This window comes from Camelus bactrianus, chromosome 3 (genome assembly GCF_048773025.1).
Source record: "Camelus bactrianus isolate YW-2024 breed Bactrian camel chromosome 3, ASM4877302v1, whole genome shotgun sequence".
In the NCBI taxonomy this organism is placed as follows: domain Eukaryota; kingdom Metazoa; phylum Chordata; class Mammalia; order Artiodactyla; family Camelidae; genus Camelus; species Camelus bactrianus.
The window spans coordinates 32,576,217-32,599,808 of record NC_133541.1 but is presented as its reverse complement, the minus strand read 5'-3'; the positions used below and the strand labels follow the sequence as shown (position 1 = coordinate 32,599,808).

The 23,592-nt window shown below is 36.9% G+C and overlaps 1 protein-coding gene and 1 long non-coding RNA gene across 4 annotated transcripts in view; one reads left to right on the top strand and one right to left on the bottom strand.

The window, feature by feature from the left end:
* The window catches only part of LOC123620053 (uncharacterized), a 173,193-nt gene extending 152,447 nt beyond the window's left edge, over positions 1-20,746 (bottom strand). For 2 of the 3 annotated variants that reach the window (XR_012504102.1, XR_006728764.2), the window contains exons 1-2: positions 20,613-20,746; positions 13,194-13,276 (exon numbers count right to left, since the gene is read on the bottom strand). This is a non-coding gene — a long non-coding RNA (uncharacterized LOC123620053). Of the gene's footprint in view, positions 1-13,193; positions 13,277-16,294; positions 16,403-20,612 lie in introns of all 3 variants that reach the window. The other variant, XR_012504103.1, reaches the window with a different exon arrangement.
* Positions 20,669-23,592, top strand: part of FGF10 (fibroblast growth factor 10) — a 71,616-nt gene continuing 68,692 nt past the window's right edge. Inside the window, exon 1 of the mRNA XM_010966309.3 lies at positions 20,669-20,996. Coding sequence (XP_010964611.1) covers positions 20,669-20,996 — 328 coding nt within the window. The remainder of the gene's footprint in view (positions 20,997-23,592) is intronic.

Sequence of the window (23,592 nt, the reverse complement as noted above, 5' to 3'; positions counted from 1 at the left end):
TACCAGTAACGAATGGGAGTTCCTGTTGCTCCACATCCACATCAGCATTCGGTGTTGTCAGTGTCCTGGATTTTGGCCATTCAAATAGGTGTGCAGTGTTATCTACTAATTTGCAATTCCCTAAAAACATGTGCTGTTGAACAATTTTTTGTATTTTGCTTGCTCTCTGTTATATCTTCTTTGAAAGGGGTCTTTTAAATAAAGTCTTTTGCCAATTTTTAAAATAGGTAGTTCATGTTCTTATTGTTCAGTTTTAGAGTTCCTTGTATATTTTGGATAGCAGTCCTTAATCAGTTGTGTTTTTTGCAAATATTTTCTCAAAGTCTGTACTTAACCTACTCATACTCTTGACATTGTCTTTTGCAGAGCAGAAGTTTGTAATTTTCATGGAGTCCAGCTTATCTCTAATTTATTTCATGGATCATATCTTTGATGTTGTCTCAAAAAAGTCATCACCATATCCAGGGTCATCTAAATTTTCTCCTATGTTTTCCTCCAGTTATTCTATAGTTTTGTGTTTTACATTCAGGTCTATGATCCATTTTGAGTTAATTTTTGTGAAGATATAAGCTCTGTACTTAGAGTTAATTTTTTGCATGTGGCTGTCCAGTTGTTCTAGCACCATTTGTTTAAAAGACTATGTTTTCTCCATTGTATTATCTCTGCTTATTAGTCAAAGATCAGTTGACTCTACGTGGGCCTATTTCTGGCCAATACCACATTGTTTTGACTACTGGTAGCTTTATAATAAATCTTGAAGTCAAGTAGTAGTATCAGTCCTCCAACTTTGTTTTTCTCCTTCAATATTGTGTTGGCTCTTCTAGGTCTTTTGCCTCTTTATATAAACTTTAGACCCACTTGTTAATATCCACAATATAACCTGCTCAGATTTTGACTGAAATTGCATGGAATCTATAGATCAAGATGAGGAATCTGACATCTTGACAATACTGAGTTTTTCTATCCATAAACATGGAATATTTCTCCATTTATTAAGAGCTGTAATTTCATTCAACAGTGTTTTGAAGATTTCCTCATATAGATGTAGCATATATTTTGTTAGGTTTATAGCTAAGTATTTTATTTGGGGGATGCTTATATAAATGTGTTTTTAATTTCAAATTTAACTTGTTCATTGCTGGTATATAGGAAAGCAAGTAATTTTTATATATTAATCTCTTATCCTGCAACCTTGCTATAAATGCTTATAATCTTCATGAGATTTTTGTTTGTTGTTGTTATTGTTATTTTTTCCCAGACTTTCTACATAGACAATCACGTCATCTGCAAACAAAGACAGTTTTATTTCTTCCTTCCTAATCTGTATGCCTTGCCTTGTCTTGTCTTGTCTTTTCTTTTCTTTTTTCTTTTCTTTTCTTTTCTTTTCTTTTCTTTTCTTTTCTTTTCTTTTCTTTTCTTTTCTTTTCTTTTCTTTTCTTTTCTTTTCTTTTCTTTTCTTTCTTGGCTTATTGCATTATCTAGGACTATAGAACAGTGTTGAAAAGCAATGAGTGATAGGGGACAACTTTGCCTTGTTCCTGATCTTAATGGAAAAGCTTCCAGTTATTCACTACTAAGAATGATGTTAGATATAGGTGTTTTCTGGTGTTCTGTATCAAAATTTGGAAGTTCCCTCTTTACACTGAGTTTCTGGGAGTTTTTCTGATAAATGGGTGTTGAACTTTGTCAATTTTTTTTTTTTTTGCATCCACTGATATGATCCTATGATTTTTCTTTGTTAGTCTTTTGATGCAACAGATTACATTAATTGGTTTTTGAATGTTCAACCAACTTTGCATTACTGAGATAAATCTCACTAACCCATGGTATATAATTCTTTTTATACATTGTTGGATTCAATTTGCTAATATTTTGTTGAAGATTTTTGCACCTATGTTTATGACACATATTCGTCTGTAGTTTTCTTTTCTTGTATTATCTTTGGTTTTGTATTAGGGTAATGCTAGCCTCATAGAATGAGTTAGGAAGTATTCCCTCTCATTCTATCCTATGAAAGAAGTTTGTAATTTGTAGAGAATGAGTATAATTCTTGCTCAAATGTCTGGTATAATTCACCAGTGAATCCATTCAGGTCTGCTGCTTTCTGTTTTGGAAGATTATTAATTACTGTTTCAATTTATTTAATAGATACAAGTCTATTCAGATTGTTTCTTCCTCTGTGGATTCTGACAGATTATGTCTTTCAAGAAATATGTCCATTTTATCTAGGGTATCAAATTTGGGGGCATAAATTTCATAAAATTCCTTAATTATCCTTTAAACATCCATGGGATCTGTAGTAATGATCATTCTTTCATTTAATGTCAGTAATTTGTGCCTAGTCTCATATTTTTTTTAGTTAGCTTTGCTAAAGGCTTATTGTTATTATTGATCTTTTCAAAGAAAGAGTTTTGACTTTGTTGATTTTTTTTCTCCTGGTTTCCTGCTTTCAACTTCATTGATTTTTGTTATTTACTTACTTATGCTTACCTTAGATTTAATTTGCTCTTTTTTCCCAGTTTTTTAGAGTGGAAGCTTAGATAATTAATTTTAGATCTTTCTTCTTTTTTTATATATATGCATTCAATGCTACTATTTGCCCTTTAATCATTACTTTCACTGCATCCTACAAATTTTGATAAATTACATTTTCATTTTCATTTATAAAAATATTTAAAAATTTCTCTTTAGGTTTCTTCTTGTTTTATTCAGAAGTGTGCTGCTTAATCTCCAAGTATTTTGGGATTTTGCAGCTATCTTCCTATTATTGAGTTCTAGTTTAATTTAATTGTAGCCTGAAAGCAGACATTGTATAATTTCTATTCTTTTAAATTTGTGAAGGTGTATTTTATGACCCAGAATGTAATTTATTTTGGTGACTATCCCATGTGAGTTTGAGAAGAATATTTAGTCTGCTGTTACTGATGAAATAGTCTATAGATGTCCATTACACCCAGCTGACTGATGGTGCTTACTCAACTATATCCTTACTGATTTTCTGCCTCCTGGATCTTCCATTTCTGATAGAGTGTTTTCAAAGTCCCTCAAATATAACAATGGATTCAACTATTTCTCCTTGCAGTCCTACCAGTTTTTGCCTCAAGTAGTTTGATGCTTTGTTACATTATTTGTTATGTTATTATATGTTATACAACAAAATGTATTTGATTATGTATGTGTATATATGCTAATGTATGCTTATTTATAAATGATTATCTGTTATATCAATTAAGAATTAAGAAAAAGAAAAGGTTTTATTTACCTTCACTTATTCATCCTCTGATATACTTCCTTTTTCTACGTAGATCTGAGTTTCTGACCTACAACATTTTCCTTTTTTCTTAAGAATTTTTTTAATGTTTCTCACAAGGCAACAAATTCCCTCAAATTTTGTTTGAAAAAGCTATTTCTCCTTCACTTTTGAAGGGTAATTTTGGGGAGTACAGAATTCTATGTCAGTAGTTTTTTTTTCTCAACACTTTAAATATTCTACTCCATTTTCTTCTTGCCTACTTGGTTTATGAGGAGATGTCAGACATAATTCTTATCTTTGCTCCTATATGTAAGGTATTGTTCTCCCTCTGACTTCTTTCAAAGTATTTTTTATTTTGCCTTTGATTTTCTACAGTCCAAATATAATATACCTACATGTAGACTTTGTGTTTTTTCTCTTGCTTATTGTTCTTTGAGATTCCTGAATCTGTGATTTGGTATCTGACATTAACTGGGGAATGTTTTTTTAGTCCTTCTTGCTACTGGAAAGAAAAGCACTGTTTCTGTTTCTTTCTCTCCTTTTCCCCTTCTGGTATTCCCATTATGCATACGTTACATCTTTTTTAGTGGTCCCATAATTCTTGGATTTTTTTAAACTGTTTTTCCTCTTTGCTTTTTGTTTTGGAAATTTCTATTGTCATATTCTCAAGCTCAGCATTTCTTTCCTCAGCCATGTCTAGTCTACTATTGAATCCATCAAAGACATTCTTCATTTCTGTTACAGTGTTTGTTCTGTAGTATTTATTTTTTATTCTTTCTTAGAATTTCCATCTCTCACTTACATTATCCTTCTGTTCTTGTATATTGTCTACTTTTTCCCCATAAAATCCCTTAGCATGTTAATCATGGTTTGATTTTTTTGGTAGTTTCTTATTTTCGTTGATAATTTCAACATTCCTACCATATCTTGCTCTGGTTCTGATTCTTATTCAGTCTCTTCAAACAGTGGTTTTTACCTCTTAGTATGCTTAGTAATTTCATGTTGAAAGCCAGACATGATGTACTCAGTGAAAGGAACTGTGGTAAACAGGCCTTTAGAAACATAGTGGTAAGGGGGGAATAGGGAGGAGAAGAAGCTTTCTATAGTTTTATAATTATGCCTCAGTCTTTTGGTGAATCTTTGTCTCTGAGCTGCAAACTTCACCACTGCTTCTCATTTCCACATCCCCCTGCTGTTAGGTGGAACAGGATGGCTAGAGGGTGATAGATTTGGGTATTTCCCTTCTCTTACATGGAAGACTAGAGGTAGTTGGAGTTGGGTATTTCTTTTCCCCTGGCTAGATTAGGTTCTGATAAAACCCAAAAGGTTAGGCTCTGATAAAATAGTTTTTCCTGAGAGAAGTTATTAAGAAGAGTAGATGCTCTGGCATATTTCAAAATGGTTTCTTTTCCCTCCCCCTGTAGAAGCATGAGAAGATTTTTCTCTAATATTTACTCTGAGGACTTGGTAGAGCTCCTGGAAGTAAAACTTACAGAAGCATGGGAGTACTCCTGTGACTGGGTCCCCACAGTTTTTAACTCACATAGTTATCTACATTAAGCATCCAACAATTTGTCAACTACAATTTATATTTTTCTACCCTGGCACTGGTTCCTGTGGAAATCTCTGCTTAAGGATTTCTGCTCCCATAAATGGTGATTCTCTATATCTGCCTATCTGTCTCTTCAATATTTGGGGTAGTGGTTTGACCTGTGACCTCACATCTCTAACAGATCTAAGAAAAATTGTTGATTTTTCAGTTTGTTCAGCTTTTTGCTTGTAGGATGGAGTGGTGACTTCTAAGATACTTACAGGCTAGACTGAAAACCTTCAATCTCAATTAAGTTTCTTTTTATTCTTAATCTGAATACCGTTATTACATCATTTGTTAAAAATATTTTCCTTTACTACTGAATTGCTTAGGTAACTTTGTTGAAAATCAAAATCACCATACAAGTATGGATCTATTACTGAGATTTCTATCCTGTTCCATTATCAATCTTTTTCTTTGTCCCATGCTGTCCTGATTATGCAGAATTATACTAAGTCTATAAATCATCCAACTTTGTTCTTCTTGAAGAGTGCTGTAAATATTTTAGATTTTTTGCATTGCTATATACATTTTAGAACCATTTGCAGAATTTTACAAGTAAGTTTGCTAAGATTATGGTTGGGATTGCATTGAATCTATACATCAATTTTGGAAGAATTAACATCTTAAAAATACTGAGTCTTCCTATTCATGAACATAGTATGTCTCTGTCTTATATAGGTCTTCTTAATTTCTCTCAAGAACATTTTGTTTTCAGTGCTAAGATCTCATACATTTACCATTTAAGGCATCCTTGAGTACTATATTTACTGTGAAATGATTACAAATGGAATTATTTTAATACTTTATTTTCCAATTGTTTACTGCTAGTTTGTAAAAGTGCAACGGGTTTTTTTCTTATTAGTCTTGTATCATTGTCAAATTTAGTTATTATTTCCGTTTGTTTTTTTCCATAGATTCTTTAGGATATTCTGTTAACAATTATATCACCTGTGAATTAAAGATAATTTTATATCTTCCTTTTTGATCTTTATATCTTAAAATTTTATTTCTTGTCTCATTCCAGTGACTAGGACTTCCAAGCAATGTTGACTAGAAGTGTTGAATGTGGGTATTTTTACCTTGTTTCCAATATTTGGGAGAAAATATTTGACATTTTACCAATTGTATGATATTAGCTGTATATTTTTACATGTGTCCTTTATCAAATTAAGGAAATTCTCTTTTATTCCTAGTTTTCTGGGAATGTTTATCATGTGTGGTTACTGAATTTTCTCAAATGCTTTCTCTGCATTTATTGAAATGATCACATTATTTTTCTCCTTTATTTTGTTAACAAAGTTAATAAAATACTTATTTTTTAAAGTTAAAATAATAAATTCTGCTTACTCAAGATTAATATGCTTTTTATGCTAACATTTTATTTGTTATTTTTATGTCTATATTCACATGGGATATTGGTCTTTAGTTTCCTTTTTTTGCAATGTTTTACTCAGACTTTCTATTAGTCTCATATAATTTGGGAAGAATCTGTCCTATTTTTCATAAAATATTTACTGTAATATTGGGTTATTCATTAATATTTCTTAGAATCCATCACTGAAACCATCTGGGCCTATATTTTACTTTGTGGTAAAGTTTTCTATAATAATTTTATTTACTTGAGAGCTAGGGCTATTGTTCGTATGGGGTTGGGAGTCACTGAGCTTCTGTGAATCTATAAATTTGTGTCTTTCACAATTTCAGCTACTATTTCCCACTCCTCCTTCTCCTCCTCCTCCTCCACCTCTACCTCCCTCTTCTTTCTGCCACATTTTCTTCTTTATCTCCTTTGGGATACCAATTACAAATATATTAGAACTTATAATACATTGTAAGTCCCAGAGTCTCCTTTTATGTTTTTAAAATTTTTTTCTCTCCATTCTTTAGAGAATTGCCCTTGACCTGGTTCAGCCTCATTGATTATTTTCCTTAAAATCTCCATTCTATTAAGTGACATTTTTATTGAGGATAATGCATTTTCAGCTCCAGAATTTCTATTTGTTTTTTTTTTCTTTTGAATGTTTTTCATCTCTCTGCTTTGATTTCTTACCTTTTTAGTCATTGTGAACATATTTTTCTTTAGTCTTAATTTACCTCATTGAGTACAACTCCTTAAAGAACTCCTCTGACAATTTCAACACTAGGGTCATCTTGGCATTGCTAACTGCTGATTGTTCTTTCTCTTCAGAAATTGTCACATTTTCCTGATTCTTCAAATGTTGAGTGATTTGGGGTTATATATTGGACACTGGAAATGATATTCTGCAGATTCTGTTATATTCCTCTGACTGAGTAATTTTATCGGACTCAAAGTGCAAATTCTTCAGTAGCTCAAATCTCAGCTCAGCTATTTCATCTTTAGCCACCATCTGTTCCACACATGCATATTTCAGTGGTTAGCCAGATAATTATGTAGAGCTTACACAGAGAATTTGGGACTACCATTCTCTGGCTCTCTGCTTTCCAGAATTGTGCCTCACTTTCCAATGGTTAAGGTCATTACTCTGTATTTTGGTGTTTCAGACCAGAAAGCCTGTGGTTTTCCATCAAATTTTCAGTCATCCCAGGTGGCTGCTCACTGTGGTCTACTCCTCCCTTCATAGACACAAATTGCCATTGTTTCAGGGACCACATCTACATATGACAATGGCTGGCATAAGAAAAAAGGCATCCCTTTTTATTTATCAGTAAGGTTGCTAGAAGTCTTGCCCTATGCCAGAACTATGTCACATGCCATCCTAAAACCAATCACCAGCAAACACAATAGTACATTATGATAGATTCAGTGAGTTATAGGGCCCTGAGGAGGAGGGAGAATTCATCAAATAAGTTAGCAAATATGCCACTAAGAGGAAAGCTGGCAATATTTCTCAGATAGGCAGCCAATAGTGTCTGCTACATAAATGCATTGCAAAATACCAGGAGACAATTTTCACATAGACTGACATAGCAATAATGGGCTCCAGAATTGTGCAATGTGGTCCTTAAAATTAATTAGTGGATAATTTTATGAAAATAGGATTGGGAAATTCATAAAGTGAAAATCAGCTTTACTTCCATATAACTGAAGAACCACTTAAATGGGACATAAGCATTAGTTAAGAATTCAAGGTATGGACCCCCTAAGCATGGATATATAGGAATAAGGAGAGCATTCTAAAGGTGAAATATATAGAGTAGTATGAAGTCATATTGAGATAACATATGGATAAAGAGAAATCATTAGACTAAGGTATTCTAAAAGGTCTATGTTGTTTTCTCCAAAAACAAAAACAAAGCAAAAAAGCATATTAAAAACAAGAAAGGTGATAATAAAAGCAAACTTCTCTATTTAAAGAAGTACCCTGGAGGAGACACGACCAAAATATGCAGGGATGAAGCCCAGTTACTTCAAGAGTAAGACTGATAGTAAAACTTAAGTTATCTTTCCACAAATGAAAGGGAAGACCAGAGATTATTTTCTTGGGATAAATTCCCAGAAATCACCTGATGAAAGATTATATCATTTTTCTGCCCATTCATGTAGTTTTTTGACAGTTTCTTGTCAATTAAGTCATATTGGCTGGGAAGTTTCAACTGCAGATTATTTCAGAGTCACTGACAACTCTAAAATATTACAAATACAGATAAATAATCAAACAGCATAGTTTCATCCCATCAGAGTTACCTATGGTTTCTCCTGATTTCTTATCTTTAATCAAGCACCATGGACTTGACTTCCAAGCCCTTCCCATCCTAAGTACCTAGATTTATGCCAGAATTTTTTTATAGTAACTTGTGTAAGATTTTTAAAAAATCTATTCAGTCAGAGTTTCCCTTTATCCACATTTGTATTTATTCACTATATTTCTGACTCTATTACTTATTATCATTCTAAAAATAGCAATTTAATATTATGGTTGCTGCAAAAGATGCATATAATGAAAAGAATATTGGAAAGTGGGGCACCTTCTATAGGTTCTGTCACTACTTAGCTGGATAGTCTTGTGCAAGTAATTTTTCCTCTCTGGACCATAGGTGCCTCATGTGCAACTGAAAGGAAGAAAAAATGAAAACAGAGTTTGGTATTAAATGAGAATTTCAGTTCTATCCTTTCATGATTCCATGAATAATTCAAGAGACAAGATCAGATTTTCAATGTTAAATGCTATTCGTTTCTACTAATGCCATAATGTAGTATTGGTAAAATGCATCCTTTATTATTCTGGGTCTCACACATTAGAGAATTTCAGAGCCAAAGGGTATTGATTGCTTAGCTTCATATTTGTCCTAGGCCTCAAAATAATTAGGTCACAGCCAGAAATATCATCTAAATTTTCTAACTTCCAGGTCTAGTGCTCTTCCCTCTTTTCCTATTCATGTGCAAACGTAGTAATGATAATGATTACACCTATAAGTGTAATAATATACAAAAGTCTCACAAATGTGGTGAATTATCCTTTCCTTTTACATGAATACTGTAGAAGATACTATTAGTGGAGATCATTAAAATACAGGTTAGCAACCATTTGTCATTCCACAACTAACTTGTATCTGCACTGGCTTAGGCAGTCTCCAGCAATTTGAAAGTGAAGGCTGAGAATTTGCATATTTTCCTATAAGAGACAGTTTCAGGAAATATACCTCTGTCAGAAAATAAACCCAAAATAATATTCAGCAGCACACAGCATCCACAGCATCTGCTGAGGCAAAGACTGATTTGAGTTTTAATATATTGTCCAAATTAAAACAAATTACTTTCCCATTCTATAAATTTTATACACTTTTCAAATAAAGAGTCATTCAGAATGGACTGGTAAAAGACTCTCTCCCTCTTAAAAGCGTGTTACTTTTGCTGACTTCAATAATATCCACACAGTAGTGCAGAGCGTAAAATAGGACAAGAAAATAGTGATGATTTATGTAAAGGATCTTAAAAGTTAAGATGGTGTTGCTTTTAGAAAATGTGCCTCAGAGAAGCAACCACTCCCTTCTGCCATCCTCCAACCTAAGCATCCAGCCCACCCGAAGGAACCTCACACACCCTTGGAATGGCCTCGCCCACTTCTCTCCACCAAAGAGAAAAGCTCCCAGGGCTCAGTATCTGTCTTGCAGCTGCTTTGATGGAAGGCAAGGATCTGGATCAGAGCTCCCTGCTTCTGTGTGCCAGCAGAGTAGCTGGGCTCTCTCTCACCCCCCTTCACTGGGTCCTTACGTAGGGAACAACCTGCGTGGCAAAATATTTCACCTTACCCTCATCCTTTCTTAATAGCCTTTTACTTCCAGCTTCTCTCCTTCCTGATGGAAGTTGGGGGATACAGTTTTCTCTTCCCCATCAAACCAACATAATGTCAGGCACGATTTTTCAATTTTCCCTGAGAGTCACTCAGTGGAGTGGCTTTGGAAAACTGACTTGGTAATAAAGACAATTCAAACAAGAAAAAAAGGATTCTCTCCAAGTGACAGAAGCAAATATTTTCAAGATTAAAAAAAAAAAAAGATGTAAATGAAACTGGCTCCCAAAACTTTATACAACAATTAATTTCTTCCTAAAACATTTATCTGCTGTCATGTGGATGCAGCCTTGTGTATTTTCTGTAGGCCTAAAAGGGTAGTGTTTATCAATAAAACGTTCCTAAGTACCAAAACTAATTATACTTTATATTGCTAAATCTGGAAGTTGCTTTATTTTTGTAAAAAATCTGAGGTTTCTATCTTTACCAAATATGTGGCTTCCTTGCTGTCTGTATTTCATTTCCCTTGCTTATTTACCAAAAGATAAACTAGTCACTTTTTCCCCCTGGCTTTGCTTAGTTATAATTTTTTTTTAACCTCACAGACACTTTTATTTTGGATTTTAATAATGCGAGATCTTGCCCTTAGGTTTTCTGTGTTTGTTCTAATTTCAAATTTTACTTAATTTAAAAGTACCTTAACAAAAATTCAACTGACGAATTCAAAATACAAAAATGAAGTTGAAAATGGCAGCAGAGTTTGTTACCTAAATTCTAACTCTTAAGCAATTAGTAAATAGGGATTTTTCCCCCCATGGCCCTCTTTGTTCTCTGACATGATTTGGCATCATGCCTCAGGTCTTTAGTGGTCAGACTGGGGTCTTGTGTTAAGAATCCTCACCAAAGGACGTTCCGAATGCTCACTGGGAATGTCCTCAAGTAGCTTGAAAGATTTTTTTCTCCAATAATTATGTAGAACCTACGTGTAGCCATGCAGCTTTAGGTTTCTAAGCAAAATAACCGAATTATTTCTTGTCTTGGCACAAAACTAGCTGAAGAGTCAGGTCTCTGACCCAAGGGAAAGAAGGAGAGGGGTAACCTGACACATAACGCACAGCCCCCACGTTAGGGGGAAAGGCTCTCTTTACTTTTACTGATGCAGTATCAAAAATCAAGCAGAAGAGGCAGTTGTGCAGAACAAAAGTCTGCATTTAGAAAAGGAATAGAGACGCAGAAGACATGCTTTCATTTGAGCCTACATTCAGAACCCTGAACTTTCTGAAAGAAATTATAAAATCAGGAAGCTGAAAGAGAAAAATACAAAATGACATCGTTGCAAACTAGCACTGTCCTTACCCCTTAGATCCTCACAACAGATATCCCTAAGCTTTGCCAACTGTCACTTCTGAGTACTCACTCTTCTCTACTCAAAGTACCCACCACTTTTCTATTCACAGGATTGTGTAGGAATCCTGCCACTTGCACAGGCTACTCCCCCTTCCTGGATTTCAACGTGTACATCTAAGGTCAATGCTCTTACTTCCTCCTCCGTCCTGATCATTGATGACGAAGAACTCACGTGTCTATTCTTATAACTCTTAACTTTCTTTAAGCACTCAAACATTCATAGATGTCTTCCAGTTGCAACAGACTCCTTTCTCTGTTTTATGAAGCAATTCTTTTATAGGGTTATTTCTGCTCTTCTAGAAGCTGACCTCTAAAACAGACAGAATCCAGCACTAATTCATGTAAATAATGATAATCTGTTATAGGTAAATATTGAATCAGGGCAAAAGTTGTTTATGTATGTGGAGGAAGGTGGTCAAAAGGTAGAAACTTCCCGCTACAAGATAAATAATCCATAGGGGTGTAGTGTATAACACGACGGCTGTAGCTAAAAATGCTGTGTAATACACAGCAAAGTTATTAAGGGAGTAGATCCTAAGGGATCTCATCCCGAGGAGAAATATTATTTTTCTTTCCTTTTTACTGTGTCTGTATGACACAACAGACGTTAACTAAACCTGTTGTGGTAATCATTTCGCAATATATGCCAATCAAACCATCATGCTGTAAGCCCTAAATTTATACCATGATGCATCTCAATTATTTCTCAATAAAACTGGAAAAAAAGAGAACATGCTGAAAATGAGCCACTTTAACTCTTGGGCATTTTCCTGACACATGTTTTGGAGTAAAAAAAATATTTTTCAATCAATTCCAAATGATCCCACAGGCTTTAATTTTCAATAACTCCAAACAAGCCTAGATATCTAATAAGAAATGCTTTAAGGTGTAGGGGTGTGTGTGTGTGTGTGCGTGTGTGTGTGTGTGTGTGTGTGTGTGTAATGATAGAAATAGGGGACAAGTAAGGTGATTTCCCACAATTAAGTTTCTAACTGCAGAAAATATGAAATTAAAATATTTCTCATATATATATCCCTATTTTTAACCATGGCAAATACAGGTAAAACAGTACAAACCCTACCAGCTGTTAATAATAAATAATTTATTTTAAAAAATCCATAAAATGTTGCTCTCTAGTGCTGAAAACTGGAAGAGCATAGCCTAATCCATGCACAAATTCACATAACTTTGATTAAAGATAAAATAATAATTCTTTCTCACAAGTTAGCCAAAGAAATACTTCTAAGTCCTTTTCCCCTCAGCCTATAAAATTAAAATATATCAAACCCAAATATCTAAACCTCCACTGCTAACTGAAATAGGAATATAAAAGCCAGAATGTCACAGACAAGAAGGAGCTCTTTTAGATTCCGGAGCAGAAATTAATTTTTAAATGAGGTATTTTGAACTGTTATTCTAAAAGCAGTCTCTTCATGACTTAGCTTGGATTCAAGTGACTTATCAAGATGCTCTCCTAATTTTGGGATCGCCTCATACGTTCTCACTCACAAAGACATGCTCTTCTAAAGGCATCCAATGTAATAAACCCTGAGAATTTTCCAAACAGCATGCTAAATGCCCTGGAGATGCTGAAATATCCCTTTTCCGCCCTCCCTGTCCACAGTCTCAGCAGGGGCCACTGTTGTCCTTGCAAGTGTATTACATCCATTAAGTATCTGAAAGCTGAAATTCTTGTAATCTGCTCCTCTAGTGCATACATACGTACTGGCTCATTGCTGTCATCCTGGGCTGCTGGCTTCATCTTCCCAGGGCCTCATATCTTCTCATCCTTTTTCCTTTTCTTTTCACCTGTAAAGTAAGGAACTAAGGAAATTAAAGTCTTTTCCAGCTGTAAAATTTCAAAACCTTATCATTGTTCAGAGTGACAAGGTAAGAGGATAGAAGAGGAATCCTTGATCTGAGCTCCATAAATTCTAGGCTACACTGATTTCTGTAAGAAGTTATTCTTCTGTGAAATTTGTGGGATTGTCTGGACAGTGATCAACCCACAAAATTATCTGTATATGTTTCATCTTGGGAGTTTTGGTACTATACCAGTATCTATGCTTGATTGTGCTATTCAAGGCTGCCTACATCTCTGTCTTTTAAAGAATTGTCTTTAGATTAAAAACAAAGTAGGCCAGAAAATAATATTATTAATCTCCCTACTTCCTTCTACACTAAACCATAAACAAAGGTCAGTATAACAAATTTACTCACAAAAATATGATTTTAAAGATTAGTAAAAATGTATATTTGGAAACATTTACATTTTGCATAGTGAACAGAAAAGAAGAAAGTTAATTTTAATAGAGAGCTTTTACTACAGCTTTCCACAAATGTGTATCATTTATGAACACAATTTCTACTCTACTGAATTCCTTTTCTAAAGTTATTTATGTAAAAGTATGTTATTGAACTTTGCAATCAAAATGTTCTATTTAATTTTGGACTTCTAAATCATCCACTAAATCAAAAAACCTCTGCAATAATCAATCAAAACTCAGCACTAGATTCTATATTTCTTAAGGGCAAATGACATGAGTCATTATCTTTGTACAATGCGGGGAATACAGCACATCATGCAAGCACTAGATGCTTCCCAATGCACTTTGTATAAAATTACACTCCCCTATGGAGTTCTGCATACATACAAAACCCCTACTATAATACACTCTTACTTACTACGGAAGATGCATACTGTAGTTGGTGTCCTGACTAAAACCTAGAATTTGCCCCAATTGATTCATGTGCAGAGACTTGACCAAAACTACTAGTTATAGAGGTGTAGGTAGATGAAAAGAACAAGCAAAGGATGATGCAAACCAACAGAGAGGCAATGTTACCACTCCTTGCATGTTTAAGGGGCAAAGGAATGAAATATTGCAGGAACTCCAGGGACTGCTGGAGCCCAGGAGAAGGGGTCATCTAGCAGGAAGGATGGAATTGGAGGGACCCAGCTACAGCCAGAAAAGTGACACTGAAACAAAAAGGAGGAGATGAAAAAGAAATACCCAGAAGTTCTCAGATTTTCTAAAGATCCCATTCTCCCACTGACAAACTGCAAGTCATCTATCCAAGTGATGCTTGTGATGCACAGAGTTGAGCAGAGAAAAAAAAATTTATCAAGGAGGGAGAATGGGTACCAGGTCAAATTATATTTGATAATATGTATGTTTTAATGGGAGGCACACAGAACAACAGATGGATTAGGGAACTCTTACTGGGAAGTAATTAAAATAATAAGCTAGAAAGCATAAAAATATGCATCCAGGAATCTGAGAGCAGAAAGAAAAGAAAGCAAGTCAGGTTTACTTAGCAGAAAGGACACAGCCCAAATCCCCAGAACGCAGGAGAAATTGTGAGGGATTGTGCCAGGGCCATAAAGCAGCCAAAGATGGAGTCTTGATCCTTTGTGAAGCCAGAGAATAGAAATCACAGTTTCCTTCAGTTCTTTTTGTAAGGAGTAGAACATCCAGAAAGGCATTTCAGAGGCTCTTCTTTCTTTTCCCAATTTCTCAATTTGCTCTCTGAGTCCTAAGATAATCCTGTTCTGTCCATAAATAATAAAGGGTCTAATATCATTCATTCATTCTCTTTACAAGGTTAATTGCTCTTATTGGTAAAATCCTGCACCAGGCACAATGCCCAGCTGGCACAGAATAGGTATCAATAAACATTAGTTGAATAAAAACCAATGAAGTGAATGGATGAAGATACGAACACACTATAAATGTCTATTGTTGTAAGACATTGTAATTTTAAAAGAAAACACTATGACCTGCCAATTAATTCACAAACATAAATAACTGAGATCAGATTGTTTAAAATTTCGATGTAGGAGACAGGACTAAGAAACCTAGAAAGCTTAGACTGGAAGAAGGCACAGCTCTGCAAAGGGACAGCTGAGAACACGGAAAACAAACAGGACTCTTCAGAGACTTCACAGCTTTGTCAAGGGAAGGTTCTGTTTACCATCAGTTGGGACGAGACAACAGCAGCTTTGTGGAAATATGTTTGTTGTGTTTGGTGCCAAGATGCAGAGTTCAGTTTCCAGGAATTTTTGGTGATTTATTATATGATTTAAACATCCTTATTTAGAGTTTTTTTTCCTTTTAAAAGATCCTTTTCACCATCGTGGCAATTATTCCTTCTCAATAAGAGATCATTTTGAATTCTAGCAATAGAAACTTTATCTTCATTGCAAATTTTGCAAAAAAATTGTTAAAGCCAATACCTATGCTTTGAAATGTCACACTGCTTTATGGAAATTTAATGGTAGAATACAGAAAGCAGAATTAAATTATGAATCTACTTTTCTAGAACAATTCATCAATTTCCTGGAGGAAAACGTACAAATTCAGATTATATGTTTTTTAAAAATTCCCTGAATATTCCGGAAATTTATGTATACAATGCTTTCTAACTGTGTTCATTTCACAGACTTTGATAAAATAGTCCCTTTTGCCAAATTAATTAATTAATTAATTAATTAATTAATTAATTAATTAATTAATTTAGCTAATCAACTGGTCCTTAATAATTCAATACTATTTCATTAATTTTCTCTGGTTAATCTATTGCAGCAAAGAAATATTGGTTTTCCATAAGTAAGGCCTCCTTACCCTTCTTATCACGCCCCCCCCCCCGGCACCTCAGACATTAGAGTGATAAGTGGTCAGTGATAAGAAGAAGAGCAGAGAGCAGGGGAAAGAGAAAACAGACAAAACAGGTGTCCCCCAAAAATGAGGCCCATAGCCTATAATCCAGCACCCTGAGTTCCAGACTCTGTTCTCCCACTGTGGGATGTGGGCATCCGTTATTCACCTGTAAAACGAATGCACTGGATTCTGTCATGGTTCAGATTCCCACTGGCCCTGCAGTGCTGCGCTGCTCTCTGTAAGGCAGGACCTCTCTTCCTTTCGCTTAAAACCCCTAGTTAAAAACAAACAAGACGCCACTATTTTATTTTCCCCAAATACCACGACTATAAAGCATCATCGCCAGCTGCACATGCCAACAATGTCTTAAACCTAGCACTGTCTGTATCCAAAAGAAAAAATGGGCTGGAACACACCCTCATAAGGGCTGCACCGCAGACTTCAAAAATGAGGCCTGCACATGTCTACTCTGTAGACGAGCCTGGCTGACTTTTGACCTGACTTAGTATTACTTGAAGCAGCTTACTGACACTGCCAATAACATCACACATAATAGAACACGCATCTTGTAACTGAACCACAGATAGTGCCAGGCAACGTAAAGAACCCAGGAAATACACACTCAAAATGTGAACTGTTCAGAGTAGCTACTGGAGGTTCTGGAAGCACATATGCAAACTGCTTCTCTGAAGTTAAATAGCCACATTTTAGGATTCTTCCATGACTGTTGCCATGCTCTTGCTTTTAAAAGCCTTAATAATTTCTCAAGACATCGTGTTTAACAAAAGGCCACATCTATTACCTCTAATAAAGATTTAGCTTAACATTGCTGGATATGTTTAGAGCATAGAAGGAAAGCATGCCTTCCACAGGTTGGAAAAAAGAGAAAAACAGCCTTTAAGAATTAGTACCACTCTAATCTGAAGCTTGTACTGTCCTTTTCAATTGCTGCAGAGGAACAATTAATAAAGGAATCCATTAAGACCTGATTATTGCTGCTAAAAAAGGAAGGTAGAATTTCAGTCCTTTGAAGTAACTGAGAATGATTCAGGCCTCATTACAGAGATATTATCTACATTCATACATTTATGTTAGTGATTCAAATCTATTGGGAGAGATTGAATTCCGTTAAATAGTGCATCTTTCCTGTGGAACTTTTCTCAGGCTTTCTCGGGCTAACCTAAGAGGTGACCTAACAATGCAAAGCAGCGGAGTATTTAGGGATTCAACTGTGCTATAAAAGAAAGGCTGTACAGAAAAGAGAAAGAAGAATGAGATATAATCTAAAAAGCTATGTCAGTTTTTCCTTTGGGCTGTTTTGTAAATGCCCTTCCTGTCATCATGCTGTACGGCAGAGCGGCGAAAGGGCTCTAGAACTTTTAAACACTGCACCTGCTGCAACCAGATTTTAATATGGAAGTTTTGAAGATGTGTTTTTCCTGTTTTGGACAGAATTAAAACACAAAACTTCTAGCTTTAAGATCTGAACAGCTTCTTCCACTGGAGAGGACATTTGGTAGATGTAATGTGTGGGTGTGGGTGTGAAAGAGAGAATCTACCTTTGAGACTGGGGGTGGGGGATGTCCATTGTGAGTCAAAAAACATTTAAAAGATCTCAGGCTGGCATCAGTAGTGTTTATGCCCAATGTAGAGAAACCTCAAAATTATAACTTCCTGTGTTTTGTAACTTTTCATGGGAAACTTTATGTTATGGTTTCATCAAACATATTTTTTGAGAAACATAGTTTTAATTAGTTGTCAGTTCAAACATTTGGATTCTGCTGAACAATTGGGCTGAAACTCTAATCCCTTAGAAACACTACACTCTTTTTCAGGCATTTGTCAGCTCAGGTATAAACCTGTGAACTAGAAAACTGAAATCAGCTCTCTGAGCTTATTTTTAAATATCCATGATTTAGTGAAAGAACAAGACTTGTTGACATATGCTCTTTATTTGCTTAACTTTTCAATTAATAGCTACAGAAATCAGAGCTAATTATATTAAATTTTAAAATCTACTGTGGTGTTCACCACATTGTCAAAATTTTCTGAATAAGCATTGCAATGGTTTATAAATAATGCTGTTAAAATCCTGATTCTAGTATTAAATGGTTCTGTTTCAAAGGCTCTGAATGCACAGGGAAATGTAAGAGCATGCATGTAAAGTTATTTTTCAGGTCAGTAAACAACATAATTAGGCAATCATTCCCAATGCCCATTTTGAAAGCTAGATTTTTTTTTATTTCTTTGTATTTTTTCCTGTTCACAATGAAGATTGAGACCAAACGCATATCGTAGAGATTCTGGATTGTCCTATATACAAGCTCACCTCATTAGTTCCTTCCGAATTACAGTTGCAGGGGTGAAACTCCCAAGTTCACCTTGAAGTGATTCTCCCTCTTTTAATAGCTGCCTAAAAATCAGTTTGAACCATATGAAATTGCCACTTTTGAAGGTCACATTGCCACAAACATTGGCAATTCCATATGCTTCAACATAACACAGATGCCCAGCTGCCTTACAGAAGTACTTTATACCCATACACCTTTAGGCATTTCTTCCAGTCAAGCCTTCCCTAGCTTAGAGTAATTTTTAAAGAAGAGATTCTCTAGTAACCCTTACTCAGATTAGAACGGATTATCACAGTATCTCCTTCTTTGTGCCTCTTAATCCTTGGCAAAGACTTCCTAGCCAGGGACTTGGCTATGTCTATACCTGAGAGGTGAGCAAGTGTGTTAGTAATGAAGGAGTCGTGGGGTGGTGAATGTAAGAAAGAGAGGGAGACTGATGGTGCAAGTATATTGTACAATAGGGCCCTTTACAAATTAAATTTGAAGACAGAAAAAAGAAGACACCCTTTGATAGCAAAGCGCAAAAGAAATTGCTAGAAAACAATATTCGGCCAAATCGTATGGGTAAATCTTCGCAATCTCAATAAAGCGAGTTCTCTTTGAAGTGCACGCGTTATTCTGTAAAACGACCCTTCTTAGCAATTAGAAATCGGTCGTTTCGGTCCTTGATTACATTTGCACCGAGAGAGGCGACTTTTAAGGGTGGTGATAAATCTCCCTGAGCTTAAAAGGCAGAGAGGGCCAAAGTGAGAACTTTTTACTTTAGCAACGGAAGCGAGGAATCAGTGATTCATTAAAGCAAAGACCTCCTTGGAAGCTGGCAGAAGAGGAGGAAAGGAAGCTAATTATGTCTTCCCTTTCTTTGCTCGATCCCACCAGTTTATAATCTGCTACTTTGGAGGGTTTATCCTCAGCATCTTCTGCTTTCTCCCTCAGCCTCCCTCCTCGGAGCGAGAGTGGGGATAAAAAGTCAGCAAAGCACCAGGCTCCAGGTGGCTCTCAAGTACTACACTGCCAAAAGGAAAAAAAAAAAAAAAAAAAAAGTCCTATGCTGGAAAACAAGTGAGAAAGGGGCTCCCCAGAGGAGACTGGTGCAGGCTGGAAGACGGCAAAATTCGGAAAGCTTGCGGATACAGCTCGCGCCGGTGCCCAGCGCAGCGAGCACAAGGACGCTTTCGCAGCAATTAGCCCGAGCTGAAGGCGCCTGCAGAGGCTGCAGGCTGCGGCTGCCCGGGTTGGGAGGAAGGGACCCGCAGCCCCCGTGCAGAGGCATCGCGCTCCCTTCTCCTCGCTCCCCTGCTCTCCCCGCTCCCGGCCCCCTCCCCCCTCCCTCTCCTTGGCGTTCCCAGCAGCGGAGGGTTTCAGATGTCCCACCGCCGTTTGACCCCCTCCCCCCTCTTCTCCACCCCTGCAAATGAGGTTTGACCAGCAGAGGCAAAGCCCACCTCTGGCTTAGAATCACTGACATTTAGACTCCAGGCTTCAACCTGTTTACAAGCGGGCTTTCCAAAGGAGGGGAGTGGGGGAGGGAAATAGGGCCAAACAAAACACCAACCGCCATCCCCCCTAAACAAGAAGTGACTTTCTGGAGGCTTCAAATCAACAGGCACCACCAAAAAGAGAAAGCAAGAGGGGGAAGAAAACAACGCGACTGGGCAGCTGCTTCCAGTTCTGACAACTCCAAAGGGACGCACTTCTAGAACTGGCTAGCAAACTGGGGCTCTGCGGAGGAGAACCAGAAGGTGCCAACCGCAAAGGGGCGCAGATATCTCCCCCAGCCTCCCTCCCCAACCCCTTTGGGTTTTGTTCACCGTGCTGTCATCTGTTTTTCAGACCTTTTTTTGCATCTAACGTGGTGAAGAAGAGAACAAAGTAACTCCTGGGAAAGTGAAGATCGAGCGTAACCCACACCACCACCGCCACCACCAGCTCCTGCGGCCACCCACGTCCACATTCACCCGGAGACCGAGGGGCGCGCGCCAGCGGATCCGAGAAAGGAGCGAGGAGAGGCAGCCGGCCCTTCCGAGGAGTTATGGATGTTGGTGCTTTCACTTCTGGCCAGATCCGAGCCCAGAGGGAGCTAGCCAGCGGCCGCCACCTCCAGCTGTCTCCTCGCCTCGCACCAGGTCTTACCCTTCCAGTATGTTCCTTCTGATGAGACAATTTCCAGTGCCGAGAGTTTCAGTACAATGTGGAAATGGATACTGACACATTGTGCCTCAGCCTTTCCCCACCTGCCCGGCTGCTGCTGCTGCTTCTTGTTGCTGTTCTTGGTGTCTTCCGTCCCTGTCACCTGCCAAGCCCTTGGTCAGGGCATGGTGTCACCAGAGGCGACCAACTCCTCTTCCTCCTCCTCCTCGTCCTTCTCCTCTCCTTCCAGTGCTGGGAGGCATGTGCGGAGCTACAATCACCTTCAAGGAGATGTCCGCTGGAGAAAGCTGTTCTCTTTCACGAAGTACTTTCTCAAGATTGAGAACGGGAAGGTCAGCGGTACCAAGAAGGAGAACTGCCCGTACAGTAAGTAACAAATGCGCGCTCCCTTCCTTCCAATTATCCACCCCCACCCCACACGGGGGGGGGGAGAAATCTGTTCCAGATGTGGCCAGCTAAATATTTACGTCCCCAACCCCTGTAAAATGATTAAGTGGAATACTTTCACACTAAATCACCCCCCCACACACACACACACAATACATTGTGCTGCCTCACTCCCTCCCCTCAGCGCGCTCCCTCCATACCCCGCACTCCTCGCCACCCTATCCACCCCGTCTCTCTGGCTTGTCACTCGCGGGATCACGCAGGGCGCCCAAGAGTGGTTGCAGTGCATAGGTGCCCTTCTCTGGCTCCATCACCCTTCCCCACCTCATCCCAAGGTCTCCTTTCCCTCCCTTCTTTAAGTGACTCAAGTAAACACATTTTGTTTCCTTTCGCTGGCAATCTTATTAAGAGTTTCAAGACAGTTTCCTCAAGCTGAAAATAATTATCCACTGTCAATTATAAGGACTTTATGGGAATTTTACTTAAGAAAGAAAAGTTAATTAATTTCACTGTCTCATCGCCCGCGTCCCTTTACCCCACCACCCCTCTAGATATGAGCAAAAAGCATTTTTCTGGTTTTGATTTTTGGGGTTCCTTCATGTTGGTTTGAGTGATTGCAGCCCATGAAGTTAGCTTTTCAGGCACCACCGCTGCTATTTGTCTTCTGCCTGCCTTCTCTGTTGGTAACATGATGCCCATGTCTGCATTGTCAACAGCATATGCGCTGCTTTGTGGTGTCCTGTTGTACTCGTTCCTTCTGAAACCTCTCATATTGCAGAGCCATACTACTACAGCATTGTAAACATCTGGGACTGGAGTCACACAAGACCTCACACAAATTTCATTGTCATTCTTTTATTTTCAAAGTAAAAGTCATAAGTCTGTTTCCATGGCTGTAGTTTACCCCATAGGATGAGGTTTTATCCTCAGTACAAATTATGCCCCAGATCTTTGGATTTCTTGCCTTTTTCCTTTCTCTCTCCCTCTTTTTTTCCTTTTTTAGCTTTCTCGGCTTTCTTTCTTGCGGGGATGTGGGCTGGGTAGGGGGAGGGAGAACTACAGGAGGAGGGGTGGACATTGTGTCTCTTCTTGAATCAGTCCAGCAAAGCCAGATTACTCTGTTGGCTTCCTTTCCTAGTTACTTTCAAGCGGCGAGACTTATTCATCCTCCATTGATTGCTATTTGAAAGGATCCTGAGGCTGTGTAATGGCACACTGAAGACAGTAGACAATGACATTTAAATATCTTTAATGACCATTTAGTATTATCTTGATGGTACTTCCAAGTCATCTTTTCAAGGGACTTTTTTGTGTCAACTGATTGGGAATTCCAAGCATATATTTGCCAGTTAACTTAAATACATGAGTCATATATTTCAAGACTCCTTACTCCAGAAGATATGTGCTACTAATGGGAAGGACAGTTAACCAGAACTTAGCATTATCTTTTTAAAGTAAAGATTTACAAGAAATAAGACTTAGTTTTCTTACTTGAGGACTCACATACATTCAACATTAACTTCTGTTCCTCCTCAGCCGCTGCTTTCATTTGCTAAAATTAGCAATATGTTTACAAGTAATAAAAATATTTGCATAAGTGTTTTAAAGTATTCCATTATTCCATTTGATGTTTATTACCAGAGAGGTTAAATAGTTCATTACCTATATTTTTTTCCATTCTGAATCACACGGGTGGCTGAAATAATGTCATTCATTATGTGGGTTTGTTTTTTTTTTTTTTTTTTTTGCTCAAAAATAATCTGTTACCTGAATTTATTAAATACAATATATAGATGTTATGATTGTTGATTTAAACATTTAATACTTTTGTTCACTTCTAAAACAAATAGTTGTGGTATCATCCAGGTAGTCCGATAGGGAAGAAGTGGTCCAAATATTTACTGAAGAGTGAGCTGGGAGCTAAAAAAAAGTAATTCAGAGGGATTGAAATTCTTCTTTGTATTTTTAGTTCATGGAGATAATTCAAAGAAATACAATAAAATTTCAGAGCATTAACCTTGAGCCTATTTTTCACACTAATTTGATTTTACTATTGCTGTATTTTAAATGTCTTTATGAAGTGATATAGGACCAATCTACAGTAGTTTGTTTATGCAAGTTAAATTACTATTTTCTAAAATAATGATCACTAAAATAATAATCATTTAGTAAAATGCTTTCCAGGGTATATGTTAAAATATATTTCCATGGTAAGAATTATCTGCAAAGAGAAAAGTATATGATTTTTATCACGTAAAAACAAGTGTGGAAAATTCTCAGCCTAACTGTCCAAAATATAGTAATATATCTTCCATATGATAAATTGTAACTAATAGTCCTTGTTAAAATTACAATATCTTATAAAGTAATGCAATCCTAGTCAATGGTTGAAAATGAAAGGGGGCAGGGCTTGCTCTGTTAAATAATGTCAAACCATAAATAATTTAGTCCTTCCAAGAACATCTGTATCAAGGCATTGCAAGTGAATAACAGAGGTTGAAAAAGCTTTAATTTCACATGTGGCTAGGTAATCAAAATGCTGCTACAATTTCCAGCTGGACTGATTCAGCTGAAC